Here is an 18,671-nt window from a genome sequence, read left to right on the forward strand (position 1 = left end):
GTAAACAGGATGAAAATCTCAAAGGCTTTAATTATCTCAGTTAAATAGGAGTCCCTGTTAGTTACTGGTGTTAGTTACTTCTAACACCAGTCTTTGAATTCTAATTATCATCCCAAATTGGGATTTTGGATGTTTTTTTCATTTGTATCTCTTATATTCTCTATGTTAAGTGATGATCTGGAAATGTCACCTTTATAGGCTTGGTGATAGGATTTAGTAATTATTAAAAAAAAAAGAGATTTAAGAAGCAGTAAGAAAATTAAGCTGGCTTAGGTAAATTGTTCTAAAACCTGACGGACATCATTAAAAATAAAATAAATACAGATTTCTCATTATCATTTCTTTTGTCCAATTCACAGACTGGTCATTCATTTTACTATATGTCCAATAGCTTTTAAATGAGAATAGTTAAGTCTCTCCTTCTAAACTCTAGAAATACTAAAGAATAAACTCCATAGATTTATCATTATTAATTCTTTCCTCAAATTCACACAGTATTAATGTTATCATAAGCCAAATGGCTTTCAAATGATTACAAAAAGGCCCTTGTTACTAACTTGAAAATTACTGAAATTACATTCACCATTAAAATTTACTGAAAAACTCAGGGTAGTTTTCAAAATATACTCTCTCACCTAAATAGGTAAGTGTTGAAAAATCTCAAATTTGCTAGTATATGTTCTTACAAATATACAATAAGTATAGTAAATAAAAGTATGATGTATGTTGTATTTTGAAAGGAGACGTTCAGTAGATCATGTACAAAATATCCAATTTTCCCAACTTAATGACAGGATAGCACAGAAAAGAAACAATTACTGTAATGTTCTGTACTAAAAAAGAAAAGCACAGCTTCTTACACATTCTTTAAATATAATCTACATGAGAGCAAAGCTAAATGATAAAAGGAAAAAACCAAGAGCCAACAAGGAGAAACACATGAAGGTTAGGACATCTCTTTAAGGTCCCCCTGATGACAGCAGCAAAGCCTCCAGCCCTGTGTTCAGTTATATACATTATATGTCAGATTCGCGTATGGCATATAATATGTATAACTATGTCCCCCATGCTTGCTGGAGGGGAGAAATCCTAATATGTAGCCATAATCTTTTCTACCTCTCATTTCTGACAGTGAGGGTAAAAATAAAACAGGAAATTTTCTAGTCATCTTTAAAATGTAAAATGTGCAAAAAAAAAGTTCATGTTCGCTTCAAGCTGTAGAAGAAATCATGACTTGCATGTTATTGCATTCTGTAAAATTGTTCAGAAGTCATAAATTACATTTAATTTTCACTACATACAAAACTTGCCCCCACCCTCCCCCCCACAAAAAAAAACAACACAAAAAAATGTATTCTGGTTTTACTTTACTTCCACACTGACTGAATACTGATAACACAATATATTACCTTTATTAATCTTTTTGTTATGAATAGAATTTTTAAGTAGAAGACAAGGTATATTTGTCACAAGAAAATGAAACGATCGGTATTTCAAGCTATTACTTTTGTACTTGCTTTGCAATTACAATATAGACATTTTGTCAAATGTCCTCAAGACTCTCCAGTTTGACAAATGGTATTTCACTCCCTGTCCTTTTCTAAGACATTTTTACATTGTTCTAAAATTTGTTGTTCATAAAGGAGAATTCTAATTGGAAAAAAAAATGTGTCACAGGAAATATATAACAAAGCCTTCCATTCCAAACTAGCTTAAACACAGAAAACTTCATGACAACCTGTCAACCTCACTGTCATGAACAGCTTTGTTACAAATTTTATAGGGTATTTTATGGTAAATTTGTGATCATGAACATCACGTTGTTCAATCCACTTGCCTGTTTCTTCACTTTGATTCCCTTATGCCTCCCTTCCAGCAAAGCAATTAAGCAAAATTAAAATTCTAATTATCAACTAGCTAGAAAAGAGAAATGACTTTTTCACTCTGAAAATTTGATGCAATAATCACACCAAGGATAAAAGTTTTACATTAAGCCAGCTTCCTAGTAAAAGTAGGTCAAGTAACAAAAAAATAAAATGCAGAAGTTAAGCTAATGGTTTCAGATTCCTCAAGATGTGATTGTTGCATTGTAACATCCACAAGGGCCAGGCATTTGCAGAAAAAAGAAAAAAACAGTCCCTAACAGGGGCCCTTAAAGGAAATTAGGAATGCTTCACAAAATTATCATTGGAGAATAATACTTTGTAACATGAGAGAAACAAAACCTGAGCTTGGAGATACTTCTTTGCATCTCTCCTAGGAAATTTTAAACTTTCTAGAAAGTTCCTAATAAACACTAATCACATAAAACAAAAATTTTCACTCTGAGATACAGTAGTAAATGAAATTAGGAAAAATATACTGAGCTTGGAAATGACCATATGAAAACAATTTCTAGGTTAACACAACATGCTCCCTTTCTGGTGGTATTTTGGTTTGTCTGAGTCCTTCACCTCCATCAGATAGATGATCTGATTTATCTGTGTTGTCCAGATCTGAATAAAGATGAAATTCATTTCCTTAGAGTTCTCTCTGATCCCCCTTTCTTTCTTATCTGCTCTGCAACAGAACCTATCACAATAGCCATGTGGTAATGGACATCAACTCTCTCCCATTGCCATTATCTGGAATGACTTGAACTGAAGGCAAAGTCATTTCCTGAATCTCTATACTTGGAGGTTCACATCTTCCCTTTGTGTTGATCAGCAATTAATTCTTTTTTAATCAACATTCAAATTTTGTACCAACGCAGGAATCTTCTTATCCCGCATTAGCTTGGCTTATGATTAACTTCATGGAAAGGCTCACTTACCTTGCACAAACCCTCTCCTGGATCTGCTGCTCTGTGTGTGTCTTCCATTGCCTTTTCTGGTGCATAGTATTTAATCTCTGCTGTGGCCTTAATGATGCCATCACAGTAGACACTGACATTGACTGAACCAGCGGGGAAATCTTATCAAAACACAAATAAGATTTAGGAGCTGGGATATATAATACATATATCATAACATTCTATATTTTAAAGAACATAAAGTAAGGCTTTAAGAATTCACTAACAATTTTACTAATGCCTATCACTTAAATTTTCTTATCCTTAGTACTTAAAATCATAAAATACAATTTAATTGTTTTTTAATGTAAAAGAACATATTAAAACATGCTAAAATTATAATAAAAGCAAAGCATTAAATCCTTTCTTCCTACTTACTCATTTTTTGGGGGGTAGAGATCTATAATCATCATTACATAATTCTTTAGAATTTATAAAAGTCCAGTCATTCATTAAAAGCTAGCTATTTAGGTGTTTGTTACCAATTTTATGAAGAAAATTCTAATTAATTATAGGCAAGCTTCTCAAAATCGTGTTTGGAAAGAGCAGCATTGATTGAAATTACAGAATTTGTATTCAATTGATCAGAATGAAATACCTTGGGGAAAGCAAGGTCTAATGCTCTGATACTTAAGCATGCCCTGTATATACACAATACATTCATCCAAAGCTTTTAGTAACAAATTATTCAAGGTAGAATTCCCTGTGAATTCTGCGGTATCATACCAACATAATTAAAGTTATGTAAAAATCAGAGGCTAACCATGAAAGAATAACAATGTATAATCATTAAAATAGAGAAATTTCTGTTTTATTGTAACATAAGTAAACAAAATTTAGCTCTTTAAATTTGTTTGTAGGACAGTTCTTAAAAAGCTTTCACTTTGTTACAGAGATATTTCTCAAATTCTCCTGGAAAATTGTCACTCAAAACGTGTGGGTTTGGGATAAGTCATTAATTATAAAATCAACAGCCTTGAACAGACTTGAATATTTAAAATTTCTTAAGGCTCAAGCATTAATTTTACTTTATCTCATGAAGAAAAGTTAATGGAGCTCTTATAATTTTGTTCAGGGAAATTTAAAGGCAACAAAAGCATTCTTAAGCTTAACTAGGTCAAGGAGCTGTTCTGTCCTCATTCCATATTCTTGACAAGATACTGACTCGCAGTACGAAAGAAGAATCACTGTCTTCCTGAAGAAGTACTCACCCAATAGAGGACATAAGAGAAACCTGAACCCAAACTCAAAGTTGGGAAACACATCACCTGTGCTAAGGTGGTGATGGTAAAGAGGGGTCCAGAATCCCTGGAGCCAATAAAATGAGTTTCTATAAACTTCCAGAAGATGCTTTTTCAAAAATTTTATTTTATTGTAGTAAATCATGAATATAGTTTTGAAGAAGATATTGATTTCATGTACTGGGAAAAAGATTAGTAGAGTTATCCTACTGAAAGTATGCCAGGCAATGAATGAAAGATGCCTAGTGAGAAGATCTGTTTGGCTGGATCTGGTGGCACATATCTGTAATTTCAGTGGCTCGGGAGGCTGAGGCAGGAGGATCCTGAGTTTAAAGTCAGCCCCAGCAAAAGCAAGGTGCTAAGCAACTCAGTGAGACCCTGTCTCTAAATAAAATACAAAATAGGGCTGGGAATGTGGCTCAGTGGTTGAGTGTGGTAGTTCTTTGCTATAGAACACTTAAAACTCTCTAATTTCTTTAGAGTTCAACATGAAAATGAATGGATTTGCTTTTGATATATAGTCACTACTTGGCTTACAACTTTACCAGGGTATCTAATGATGTTCTTGTTAGTGCAATATTTCAAAGAAATGCCCTCCAAAGTATCATGTTTGCTGCATGTATTTTCATATCTGTTGAGTGGCAGTTACTAAATTCAAACCTAATTACTGTTTCCACCCACATATTAGAAAATAACTACTTATGAAATCATTTGGTTGGGAGGCCCCCTTTATCATGGTATCATTACATCAGGTTTTTTATGAACACATCAATTTGTTTTTTTCATGAACTGTACCTGAACTGCTTGACCATAATTTCACTTTAACATGGGTTTACTACGACTACATTTTATAGCTTTTCAAAAAATGAAATAAAAAAAAAAAAAAAAAAAAACGGGCCTGGAGTTGTAGCTCAGTGGTAGAGTGCGTGCCTAGAATGTGTGAGGCATTGGGTTTGATCCTCAGCACCACATATAAATAAATAAATAAACAAACAAATAAATAAATAAATAGTTATGTGTCGACTTAAAATCAAATAAAGAAAGAAAGAAGAAGAAATAGAAACCAAATAATTTAAAGACTTAAATAGAAAAGAGTAAAAGTAAATCCTGCTGTTTACCATCTAGACTGAGATAACAGGTAATATCTAACTCTGGAAGTGCACACAAATAGAGGTCAAGGTCATCAAACAAAGCAAGCATGTGAGAGTCACCTGTGCAAAGGTAAAAAGACCCACAATGGAAGGAAAACATGGAGCCCCTTCCCTCCATCAGATATAAACACATACAGAGAAGCAAAGAAAAAGGAATGCTATTTAAATTTCAAATCTCAAACTCTAGGCCATTTAATGCTATTGTCTCTTTAAAAATATTAATTTTCTATTTCCAGACTAAATATGGTAATCAAATCTATTTGCTTCTAATTTTTACTATCTGAGTGATAAATCACATCACAAAAAAGACTTCAATAACTTTCTCTTTCTCCATGGTTGGACTGGTCATTTCTTCCAGATTAAGCATAAACTGATGCAATTTAGGGAAAATACAATCCCAAGGTATTTCTGAATAGTAAAAACATTTTACTTATTCCATAACAGTTGCGATTTCACAAACCCAGTGAGAGCTCTTTTACTGGTGTTATTTTCATTATCTGAGAAACCATCTGACTTTGAGAGCCAATTTTAGTCCTAACCTTCAATGGTAGATGAACTCAACTAATATTTCCACGAGATCTGGTTTGACTATTAGGATTAAATAAAGATGGTTTCAAAACCTTGGTCCTGCCTAAAAATTAATCACAATTTAAAATGTTCAAATCACAAATTGATCATAGAAATCTGTTTGTCAATGTTGCTTTTTCCCTAAGTATGTTTGGTATATATTTGGCATGTCCTGCAGTGTCTTCAAGCTCTTTTAATGAAATAAAATTTATAATTCATATTACCTAGAATGGAGTTTCCTAATTAATAAAGGGAATCTATGTTTTTCAGATATATTATGCATTCCTTTCAACCTTTAATTAGTTGTCTCCCTGCTGTGCTGTTTTTTATTTTTTTTTTTCCTGGCTATGCTACAAATACCAAAGGAATACACTCTTCCTTCTGCACAGCAATTAGTTAATCTTTCAAGTTGCAATGCTTCACATAGGTTTTTATATATTTAGACATAAGCTAGAACCATAGTAACTTCAAATTGCTTTAGTCAAAAGTCCTTGTCAGAGATAAACCTACGGATACCATCAGAAAGGTATGTTTTCTTGAAAAATAAAGTAATTACAATTTTATTAAGTTATGGAGCTGAGTGGAAAGGGGAGATGAGAAAAAGCTAGAGGATATGTTCTCAAATGAAAAAAAAATCAGGTTAAAATGTGGAAGTGGGTCAAAGGTACAGAGGCAGCAAAGAAAAAAGTATCTTTTAAGATTTCCTGACTAGTCAGCATCATTGTACATGAACATAAGAGCTGTTTTTTTCTGCATTGTTACCACGTGAAAATGGCCCTGTATTAGCTTTTATGGAAGGTAGAAAATTAATATTCGATTTATTTAAGATACAGATCAATCCAGAACATCCATTTCTTAAGTAAGTTTTAGTAGCTTATGTCTTCCAAGGAATTTGCCCATTGGTCTAAGTTATCAAACTCTTACAGTGTTCATAGTACCCCTTGTTATCACTGAAGTGCTCAAGGATTAGTGGTAATGATCCCTGATATTGTATTTCAGATGTGGGAAATTGTTGTCTTCTCTCTTTCTTTCTTGGTTAGCCAGTCTAGAAGTTGATCAATTTTATTGATCTTTAAAAGAACAATCTTTGAAGTTTGTTGATTTTACCTCTTATATTCCTCTTTTATTATTTTTTGCTTTAATTTTTATAATTTATTTCCTTCTGCTTGCTTTATTCCTAAATTGCTCATTTTCCTTTGTTTTCTTAAGGTATAGGCATCTTTTATTGATCTTAGGTCTTTTATTGATCTTCTTCTTTTCTATTATAGATGATCTATATCATTTTTTTCTATGCATCTCACAAACTTGGGTAAAGTTATACTTTCATGTATTTGAAATCATTTTTTTATCTTGCTTTTTAAATCTTGTTTTTAAACCTTTAAATATTTAGGAAAGTTTTCAATTATCCTGTTATTGATTTTTATTTCATTTCCATTGAGGGAAATTTGTGGTTTCTATTTGTTTACATTGATCAAAGTGATTTTTATAAAGACCAGCATGAGATTTATCTTGGTGAATGTCTCTTTTAAATTTCAGAAGAATGAACATCCTATTACTGTTGGATGTAGTATTGTATGAATGTCAATTAAATCAAGTTGATTAATAATACAGTTCAGCACAACTATATACTTACTGATATTATGTCCTCTACCAATTACTGAAAAAAGGTGTCCAAATCTTCACCTAGAATAGTGTACTTTTTGATATCTCCTTCCAGTTCAGTTTTCTTTTGCTTTATATGTTTTATGTTCTTTTTTAATGTTTATTTTTTAGTTGTAAGTGGGCACAATTACCTTTATTTATTTATTTATTTATTTATTTTTTGTGGTGCTAAGGATCAAACCCAGTGGCTCATGCATGCTAGGTGAGTACTCTGCCTCTGAGTCACAACCCTGGCCCTGATGCTGTGTTGTTAAGTGCATATATACTTGGGATTGTTCTATCTTCTTGGAGATTGTACCTATATTGTAACATAATGGCCCTTTTTATTCGTGATAATTATCCTTATTTGGAAGTTTCTTTGTCTGTAATCAACACAGTCGTCCAGATTTGGTGATTTGTGTTAATATGGTATATCTTTTTCCATCCCTTTATTTTTTATTTAACTGTGTCTTATATTTAAAGTGAGTTTTCTTATGTAAACATATAGATGAGTCTTGCTTTTTTATTCACTCTGGCAATCTGTCTTTTAATTGGTATACTTTGACCATTCACACTTCAGTAGTGAACACCAGGCTTTAGTCATAGTTCGGTTACTACTCAGTGTATTTGTAACATTCTTATTCACTGAATTTTTTTCTACTTTCCTCCTCCCAACTTCAACTCTTTCTGTTCTCTCAGTTTTGTTTGAGAATTTTAGAAATCCCATTTTAAGTTTTAGTTATTTCTTTAAATTTTTTAATGATTGTCCTAGAGTTTTGAATACATATCTTAACAAACTTAGTTCCACCCTCAAATAATATAATGACACTTTATAGATGGTGCAGTTATCTTGTAAAAGAATATTCCCAATTCTTTCCTCCCATTCTTTATAATATTGCTGTTTATCAGTTCACTCATCCATATGCTGTAATCACATAATACACTGTTACTATTTTAGTTCAGAGATATAACACCTTTCTACCCCTATGCATATTTATTTTTAAGTAAGTCATTAAAGTTAATGCTAAAGTACTTCTACCAATTTATGGGTTCAATGAATTATACTCCAGGTAAACAGATCTCAAAGGTCACTCTCTTGATACCACTCTTAGAGATTTTGGTTAAATATCTCTTTGGGTTAAAAACACAGCACCCCAGATTATGATGCCTTAGTGTGCTGAGTACTTTGAACTGGAGGAGACTTGAAGGGCCTCAGAACTAAGGACTATCTGACCATCCTACCACCTCCCACCCCTTTTTCTTACTTGAAGGGAGTCACAAAACAGAATTTGCTTTTCCAAGGTAGTTCCAACAACTAGAATGTTTCCTTTCAAAAGCAAGCCTTAATACTTCAAAAGGTCACCCTCTCCTTCTCCCTTGGAGGCCCTCATTTCAGAGGTTCTTAGTCCACACCTGGAGGAAGGAATCCTGAACACTCAGGCTTGGCTGGGTTGCCTTCCTTAGTTGGTTATCATTAGATATCTTTGGTCCAATTACAATTCTATACATTGTCCATTCCTTATTGAAACTAAACATAACAATAGTTTTCTCTGGGTCTTTGGGTCTCCTTTTTTAAATTAATTTTTATTTATTTATTTTTTAGGTGTAGATGGACACAACACAATGCCTTTATTTTTATGAGGTACGGGTCCCTCCAGTGCTAGGTGAGCACTCTACCGCTGAACCACAATCCCAGCCCTTTGGGTCTTCTTTATGAGGCTTCCAGCATCATATAAAACTTTGACTAAATGAATTTGCTATGCTATTCACATGTCAGCCTGTCTTTGTTTTGGACATGTCAACTATGGCCCCTTTGATGGGTAAGCAGAGATATAACACTTTTCTACCCCTATGTGACTTATTTCTCACATGGGTTCAAGGGTACTCCCATTTTAGTTTGCTCAGCTTTAATTTATAAAAATGGGAATGACATTGTCTAAGCTCTCTGCGTGATGAGGCGGAAACCATTAATATGATATTGCTTTTAAAACTTTGGTTTTGAACAGGTACCTGTGTATGACTGGCTCATGGTATAAAATGAAGTTCTTACTAGGGTTCAAAATATTTAAAAACCAGAGAAAGTAAGATTCTGGCCTCATCTGCTGAGACATTTCCTGTCTATATTTCCACACAGATTCATATGAACATTTTGTATATTGTGGCATAGCAACAAGCACTTTGAAAGAAAATCTCTCATTAATTTCTATATACCAGTAGAAAGAACAACTTGTAGAAATTTAATCAGGATTGCTAGTGGTTTATTTATTGATTGATGACATATTTGTTATTTTACAATGTAGACAATATTATGAACTTATATATCTTCAGAGAGAAGGAAAGTTAGTTTCCTACTTTTCTGATAAGCAATTTGAACTTTGGCATCTTTTTATCTTCTCTTTTCTTATGTTAAATAGACATAATATTTTTACTTACTTATAGACCATGGCATTATAATTCAATAGATGTATTCAATGTGTAATGATCAAATAAGAGTAATTATCTTTTCTATGAGAAATACATTATCATTTCTATGAGAAACCCTTCTCTAGTTATTTTGAAATATATAATTAATTGTGTGGACTTGAGCTGCCCTATTGTACCAAAGAACATCATAACTACTTTTCCTCACTTAGGTGCATTTTGGTACCCATTATCTACCCTTTCTCCATCCCACCTCCTCCCCGCCCTTCCTATCCTCTATTGACCTTTATTCTACTCTATATTGCTATGTGCTCAATTTTTTTTTGACTTTTACAAATGAGCTATAACATGTGGTATTTGTCATTTTCACTTGCTTATTTCACTTGGCATAATGTTCTCCAGGTCCATTCTTGTTAAAAGGACAGGGTTTCAATTTTTCTAATGAATAAACAATATTTTATTGCATACATACATACAAATGTGCACATGTGTACCCAGGTTGATTCCATATCCTGACTATATTGTGAACAGTGCTATAGGAGCCATGTTAGTGTAGGTATCTCTTTGACATAATGATTTCACTTCCTTTAGAAATATACACAGTAGTGGAATTGCTAGATCATGTAGTATTCTAACTTCAGTTTCTTGAAGAACCATTATTTTGTTTTGCATAATGGCTTTACAAAGTTTCATTCCCATGAATAGTAATAAGAGTTCCAATTTCTCCACATCCTTGCCTGCATTGGTTATCTTTTGTCTTTTTGATAACAGACATTCTAACTAGGGTGAGATAATAAGTCATGGTTTGATTTGCATTTCCCTGATGATGTAATGTTGAAAATTTTTCATATACTTATTGGTAACATCCTTTAAAAATTGCAAACTCATATCATCTCCTTCTCCCTGCCCCTACTTCATATATATATATATATATATAGTGTGTGTGTGTGTGTGTGTGTGTGTGTGTGTGTGTGTGGTCTGAGGATTGAACCCAGGGCCTCATGCATGCTAGGCATAGCACTCTACCACTGAGCCAAATCCCTAGCTCCATTTCCTCAGTTTTTAATAGGATTATTTTTGTTGTTGTTTGAGTTCCTTATATATTCTAGATCTTATTCCCTTCTCAGATACATAGCTTAAAAATACTTTCTCCCATTTGTTAGGTTGTTTCTTTATTTGCTGTGCAGAAGCTTTCTAGGTTAATAAAATCCCATTTATCTAGTTTTGATTTTGCTGCCTGTGTTTTAGGATCTTATCCAAATAATCTTTACATATCCCAATATCTTGAAGTATTTCCCTTATGGTTCCATCTGGTAATTTCATGATTTCAGGAACTTTGGCACATTTTACTCTTTACACTACTTTTAGCCATTAGGTATTATCTGCAAAAAACTTAGGTCATGTGAATAATTTTATTTGACATTTTGATCTCTTACTTGGGAAATATTTAAGTACTTCTTAATTTAAAATATTGACTTTTTTCTGCGATAATTTATTCTAACTAAATTTAATTTAAACTCTAAAAGTAATTAGTTAAAAATTACTATTCATAAATCAGTTAAGAATATCACATAAGGCAAAGACACAGTGGAACACGCCTGTGTCTTGAGAGGCAGAGACAGGAGGATCACAAGTTCAGGATGACCCTTAGCAATTTAATGAGGCTCTAAGCAACTTAGTGAGAATCTGTCTCAAAACAAAAAAATTAAAGGGCTAGGAATGTGGCTCAGTGGTTATGCACCCCTGGGTTCAATTGCCAGTCCCCACCTCCTAAAAAAGAAAGTGACTTAATAAAGTAGTGAGAAGAAAGAAAGAAAAAAGAGTTCTTTTTAATCCCACTTGTAAGTATATTTGTCCATGAAAAGAAGCAGTGTCTAAAATGTTTATGAAGTCCTAGTAGAAAGTCCTTCCTTCTTATAATCCAACTCCAACCCAAGTTGTACAAGGAAATCCACAGAGGGAACACATTTTTGCCTAAAATACATAAAGGTCTGTAATGCTCTATAAATGTTCCGTATAAAAGTGACATTCTAGGAGGAGAAAAAAGAGGAGTTCAAGATATGTTTGACATACGTTTTGACTTTAAATATTTCTATCACAATTCCAAATTCTTAGGTGAAGCATATTTTCATTGCAAAATATTTTGTGAAGTAATTTCATTCTTTGATTATAAAAGGATATAGTAAAATAAAAACAAGTAGTCTTAACATAACAAAACATACAAAAATTATATATTATATTTTTTATTTTAGTTACAATTGTTGTGGCAAGTATGGTTTTTCTGTCTGGAATTTTATATCTAATACAATAATCATGCTGTATGCAAAGCTGGGTAATCAAATGATTTTTAGCTTCATAAATGAAATAAAGAAATGATGGACAGATTATATGTAGAAACCATGATTAGAAAATACTGAAAAAGAATTATGCTTTCCAGAAAACCAAAAATATATTCAGAGACTTTCAGTGATAGGGGGTATGCAAAAAGGAAAAGAAACAGAATATTTATTTTAATAAACCCAAATATCTGCTAATCTGAGTATTACAATAAAATAAATAATTTTTGTTCTAAATTTATTAGCTGATTATATTAAAGTGCTCTCTGTTACTGGCTGTCATTTTACTACATGGTACACAATCACATTTCTCATAATTTACACATTCTTACTTTTGCAAATCCAGATTAATAATAACAACCTTGGGTATGTGAAACTAAACACAGGAAACACCTGCAGAAATATATTAGTTTCTGTAGGGAAGCAAAACCATTTATCATAAATTTAATGAAAGGAACTCAAAGTGATGTTTTATACTTTTTAAAGCATAAAAAATTCTTACCTAAAGCTTTCATATACCAGACTTTCTTATTCCAAAGGGCCGGCTGTGCTCTAATGTGCATATTGTTTGATGTAAATTCAACTTCCACAGTTTCAGCAATTACTTCATCTCTCAAAAGAATGAATATCTCACCGGGATTCTATAAGGTAAAAATATAACACAGTTCAGTTTACCTTAACAAAGAATCCATTACATTTATCAGTGATAAAGGTTATACCCTATCATTGAGCAAGTCTTCAATCCTATTTGTATTTCTAGTCATATTCAGACATGAAATATGTAAATGTGATGTTCACTACCCTTTAAGTTTATCAGTTTGATATCTATCCAATACTCCTTTTTCCTCTCACCTCTTCCTACTGTGGCATACTATCCTTGGGTAAAAGCATCTTTTCACAGACCAGCATGGGACTATCATTCAACTTTCAACCAAATCCCTTCAACTTTCTAGAACTTGGTTTTTTAATCTGTAAATGAGAAAGTCTTAAGTTTAACCTTAAGACCTCTTACCATTTACATGTAATGAAAATTTTTAATGTCTAGTAATTTTATTATATATAAGCATTCTCTGATTACTATTTATTTATATGAAGATCTGTGAAAATTTCTGAGTTGACCAAAGGTTATATATCCACAAGTTTTGAGATCTAATTAAGTTGGAAAAAGTACATTTATGTATATGAAGTTAAAGTGTTATTGAAAGATTTATTTTTGGACAAAAATATCCAGAAAATTACTGACAATGAGAAGTTCTGAAGTTAATACTGACAAAAGGAAAGAATAAAAATGTATCAAATGTCTGTTTTAAATCTCTTTTAATCATAACTGAAACTACATACACACACACACACACACACACACACATACAATCAAAATGGTTACTTTTCTCTTTCAGGAAGAGAGCAACAAATATGTATAGTTGCATTCTGGAGACTAATCTGTACTATCTCACTTCCACACTTTTCTTCACACCTTGCTAACCTTTTGAAAAAATAAAATATTCCTTTCATAATCATGAGATATCACAGATAATACCTTTCAAAGACTTTCTTCCAAGTCATACTAAATTTCAGCCTTACACTAAATATAACAGAAACCTCATTTATGTACTCTTGTATGCCATGTTTATCAAAAAGTCCGTGATTTCAAAATTCTCTTATTTAAATGTTTCTCCCTAAGCATTAATCACACATCAGTGAAACTTACATCTTAGTTGTAACAGTTTCTACAAACAGTATGTTGATGATACAAATAATTTCAGCTGACACACAAATACACTTCAGACATTTTTTTTTTTACCAAAGTCTACTCCCAATGTTTGTCTGTAGGATATTTCAAACTAAATTTCCCCTCACCAGCTATACTGCACATGGAGAAAAGGGTTCATCTCAGAGGAAGGAGCACCATCCCATGATTCCACCTATTGCTCTTGCCCACATAGACGCCAGGGCAGGTTGGGAATGTTAGCCTCCATTCCTCACGTCTGCAACCTCCTTCCCTCAGGGACTCCCTTCTAGATAAGCCCTTAGTTTCTTTTGTTTTTTCTTGTCACTTCACCTTAAATCTTAAGTCACATAATCACAACCTATTTGGTGGGTCTGTTTTCTCAAGAATGCAGCTTCACAGCTCTTCAGAGCTGTTTTCTATGCTTAAATCGCTCTTTGTTTTAACTTTGCTCTTTTCAAAGCTGGTAAGTGCAGGTGTACGCGACAAATGTTTTATTCACCCAACCAACTCATTCTCATTCCTGAGTATCCACACAGCCTACTTCTTATGCAACAGACTCCCTCCTTAATAGAGGGCAGGGCTCCGCCTTTTGACAATTTCCAGAGAAAAATTCTAAACAAAAGACAAGCATACTGACCTCTCCAAATGAGGGATTTACATCTTCATTTGTACCCAGGGCTGGCTTCATGGGCTTATGACCTATACAATCACAGGGCCCCACACTGAGAAGGCCCTGCCCTTGGCTTAATGTTCTGCTGTCACTCTCCTAAAATATTCAATAACTTGAACAAAGACCTTGCATTTTCATTTTGCTCTACAAATTAGGTAGCTCATCCTGTTTGTGTTATTTAGTTCCTTTTCTCCCTCTATTACCCTGTCTGTAGGTTCCTTTTCAAGGTCCAACTCAGGTTTTACCAGGTCTATGAAATTCTCCCTGTGATTTCCGCCCACAAGGAATTTTGGAGCATTCAAGGCACAAGGACAAATGCCTGTAATCCCAGAGGCTGAGGCAGGAGGATTGCAAGTTCAAGTTTGGCCTGTGTAATTCAGTGAGACCAAGTCTCAAAATAAAAATTAAAGAGGACTGGGAATGCATCTCAGTGCTAAGGATTCCTGGGTTCAATCCCCATTACCAAAAACAACAACAACAACAACAACAACAAAGAGGTGAAAGGATATTAGAGCATTTTGTGTTCATGCCCCACATCTGGCCAATGCTAAATCCTAATCTCCAGTCTTTGTTCTTCATATCTGTGTCATGGCTTCCCAGCTAGATCATAAATGTTCTGAGGGTGTTTTTATTTTCTCATGCCATTGTATAATCTTGTAAGACTTAAGCAGATTAGAGATATTCTGTATATATTTCTTTGAGATAGAATAAATCTGTAAAAACATAACATTTTAAAACTGTTCCTTACCACCCTAGCACTCAGCTAGATCTAATCCTTGTGGAGGGCTTGACCTTGATTACATGGATACATTGAACTCAATGGAGAAAGTATTAGGACTTTCATATGACCTTTAAGTTAATTTTATCAGTTATGAAGTTGCTGTTTTGCTATTGTTCTTTCTGACACCTCTGCATGTGCCTTATTTGGGTCTGAGATTCAGAGAATGGGTGAAGTTTGGCTGCATGGGTCACAACCTTGAATGTTACTCCAAGCTAAGTGCAATGGGACATCTTAAACTAGAGCTGTGTAGGCTTTTGCAGTCGGGGATGCATCTTGTCCGTGACAGCAGAGTAGAAGTTGATTAGGGCAATGGTTTGACTGCTAATGCTCACCTTCAGAATCACTTGGAAAGCATTTAAAACTCTCGGTGCACAGGATGTAACTGAATATTTATATCTAGATAAATTGCTGGAAGTAGGAAATGGGCATTATTATTTTTAAAAACTTCCCCTTATAGTTGGGCAAGGTGGTGCACACCTGTAACACAAGCGGCTCCAGAGGCTGAGGCAGGAGGATTGCAAGTTCAAAGCCAGCCTCGACAACTTAGCAAGGCCCTAAGCAACTCATTGAGACTCTGTCTCTAAATAAAAAGTAAAAAGGGCTGGAGATGTGGCTCAGTGATTAAGTGCCCTCTGGGTTTTATCTTTCCTACAAAAACAAAACAAAACAAAAAAAAAACCCTCCCCTTGTATTCTCTAAAAGCCTTTCAGTAGTTTAAGAGCCATTTGATTAAAAGAAAGAGTCCTTGACTACTGTAAATACTCCTCTCCCAAAAGGCAGCATGTTACAAAAGAGACATTTTAGGCATTAACGTATGTGATCAGTTTGTTTTGCCTTTACAGTTCTTTTAAATTAAATCAAAGGATCAGGATTTAAGTTAGAGTTGGTTACCACAAATGGTTTTGTGATTTGCTGTCATTGGGTGATGCTGATAGCTTTTGTATATTATTTTAAATTGAATTTGAGGCCAATGAGTGAACTGGAAGGAGATCTCTGATACTCTTAAGGTCCTTGGGAGTCTCATTCTTTCACAGGGTCTTCTGACCTTTCAACAGGTGTTAATTATGCAGTCTGTGATCTTCTCTGTGGGTTTAGAAACTCATTATGGTCTCAGCCACAGAGGTGTGTCAGTGAACAGGTCCTCTGAATGAAGGCCTTCATTAGGGAAGATACCATGTTCTAGGATGCAGACAGAAAAACAATTTAATGAAATTATTACAGATAACATGTTAAGAAAGCCACTTAAAGGGCTTTCTGTGACTGTGCTATGACTTTAAGAACTCAATTTGTTCAAGAAATCAATGAGTGACTGAATTGGTTTTAAAAATATTTCAGTTTTATCATCAGGATAGCCGAAGTGGGAGAGTAAGATATTAAAGGAGCATCCATGGATTCTACTAAAGGAAGTAAAAGATTCAGGGGCAGAAAAGCCAAGATTGCAATGGGCGGTTTCTTCTAAAAGGAAGGGAAAATGACCTATTAAAGCGCTACTTACAGATCAAACAAGATAAAAAATAAGCTCACCCTTGTCTTTCATTAAGATGGGGCCATTTCAGAAAAGATATAAGGGTCTGATATCAAGATACATACCAAGTCTGAGATGGGAGTTCACAAAAATGATAAGAGAAGTGAAGCTTCAGGGAGTGCTTCTGAGAGGGGTGCCCAACCCAGCGAATCCCCCTTATAGCCCTGGGTTAAACTGTAAAAAGAAGTGACTGGGATCTCTTTAAAGACCAGGCAGTGCAAACAAGTGACTATGGACATCTGGACTGATTCCTGAGAAGTCTCTGACAGGAGCACTGAACTCTTGATGCCATGGTGGGAAAGTTTGAAGGTGGTTCACTTATGACAAGAAGGTGGATACATTTCCTGTACTCAGGACAGGATTTACTTTAGTTGAGCAGTATCAGATGGACATTTTTAGACCAGAAAACGCATTGTCATCAGAATGTTCTGTAAATTATAGAATGTTTCATAGCATTCTAGTTGTGCCCATTAGAAGCCAGTAGCAATTCCCCAACTTGTGACAACAAAAAAAAAGCTAAGAGAAGTGAACCAGTCCCAAAAAAACAAATGCCGACTGTTTTCTCTGATATAAGGGGGGTGACTCAAAGTGGGGTAGGGAGGGAGAACATGGGAGGAAAATTACCTCTAGATAGGGAATAGGGGTGGGAGGGAAAGAGAGGGAGAAGGAGAATAGCTAGGATGATGGAAGGAGAGGGTCATCATTATACAAAATACATGTATGAAGATGTGAATTTGGCGTCAACATACCTTATATACAAACAGAGATATGATATATGGTGGCATAAAGGTGTATTAAGAATTGTATGAAAAAAAATAAGAGAGCTCATATATAATGGCATAATTTAGTGTGAACATACTCTATATACAGAGTTACAAAAAAATTGTGATGTGAATGGATAATTATGAATGTAATGCACTCCACTATTATCATGTATGTAAGAAATAAATTTTTTAAAAAAGGGAAAAAAAAAAGCCTACAGACTTGCCACATGTCCCTTGGGTATAAGGAGGGCAAAATTACCCCCCCCCCAGTTAAGAATGGCTACTATGAGGGGATTTTCCTGAAATAATTATGGAATCCTGACTTTGGAATAACAGCATAAATAAGAGGAGCTACCGAATAATGAGGTCCAGTTGTGACTTGAATGTTGTTCCAAATGGAGAAAGCCTCCCAGGTGGCTTTTTGATCAAGGAGATAGAATTGCAAGAATTGCATGAGAATTGTTTGAACAGTGGATGTATTTGGCAGACCTAGAACTCATTAGTTTTATATCACTCACGATCTGTTACCCTACAAGACAAAAGTCAAGAGAAATATGCTAGAAAAACAAATGTTCAGGGCAATAAACAAAGAAAACATTTTTTAAAAATAGTAAAATAGAACAAAGTGTGACAATTCTAGAGAAAGTTTAAAAAACAGGCTGAGTTAAAAAGATTTAAACCTGAATCTAAAATTTAAACTTAAGGAGTTCTCAAAGAGGCCAAGAATAACATACATAAATAGAATACTAGAGGCATATCTTCACTAGTGTGTGGAAAAAACATTGAGGAGACTGAAAAAAAATTTTTTTTTCTGCTGTTTTGAAAGATTTTTCAAAGCCTAGGAAAAAATTTAAACTCTGTGGAAAGTAAGAGCATTGGGGAAAGTAAAAAGGCACCCAGGGCTACAACAGCAATATCATCCAGTGCTTCAGTTAACAATCCACCAAAGCTGGTCTCCAGAACATGAGGGGACAGGGAGCGGAACTTCTCCAGGAGGCAAATCCATAGTGCAATT

At 34.1% G+C, this 18,671-nt stretch overlaps 1 protein-coding gene across 1 annotated transcript in view; it reads right to left on the reverse strand.

Annotated features, from left to right (window-relative positions):
* Positions 1–18,671, reverse strand: part of Bank1 (B cell scaffold protein with ankyrin repeats 1) — a 281,934-nt gene that overhangs the window by 194,498 nt on the left and 68,765 nt on the right. The window contains exons 4-5 of the mRNA XM_076864747.2: positions 12,690–12,828; positions 2,813–2,952 (exon numbers count right to left, since the gene is read on the reverse strand). Of these exons, the coding sequence (XP_076720862.2) occupies positions 2,813–2,952; positions 12,690–12,828 (279 nt within the window). The remainder of the gene's footprint in view (positions 1–2,812; positions 2,953–12,689; positions 12,829–18,671) is intronic.

The sequence above is a fragment of the Callospermophilus lateralis genome, chromosome 8 (genome assembly GCF_048772815.1).
Source record: "Callospermophilus lateralis isolate mCalLat2 chromosome 8, mCalLat2.hap1, whole genome shotgun sequence".
In the NCBI taxonomy this organism is placed as follows: Eukaryota; Metazoa; Chordata; class Mammalia; order Rodentia; family Sciuridae; genus Callospermophilus; species Callospermophilus lateralis.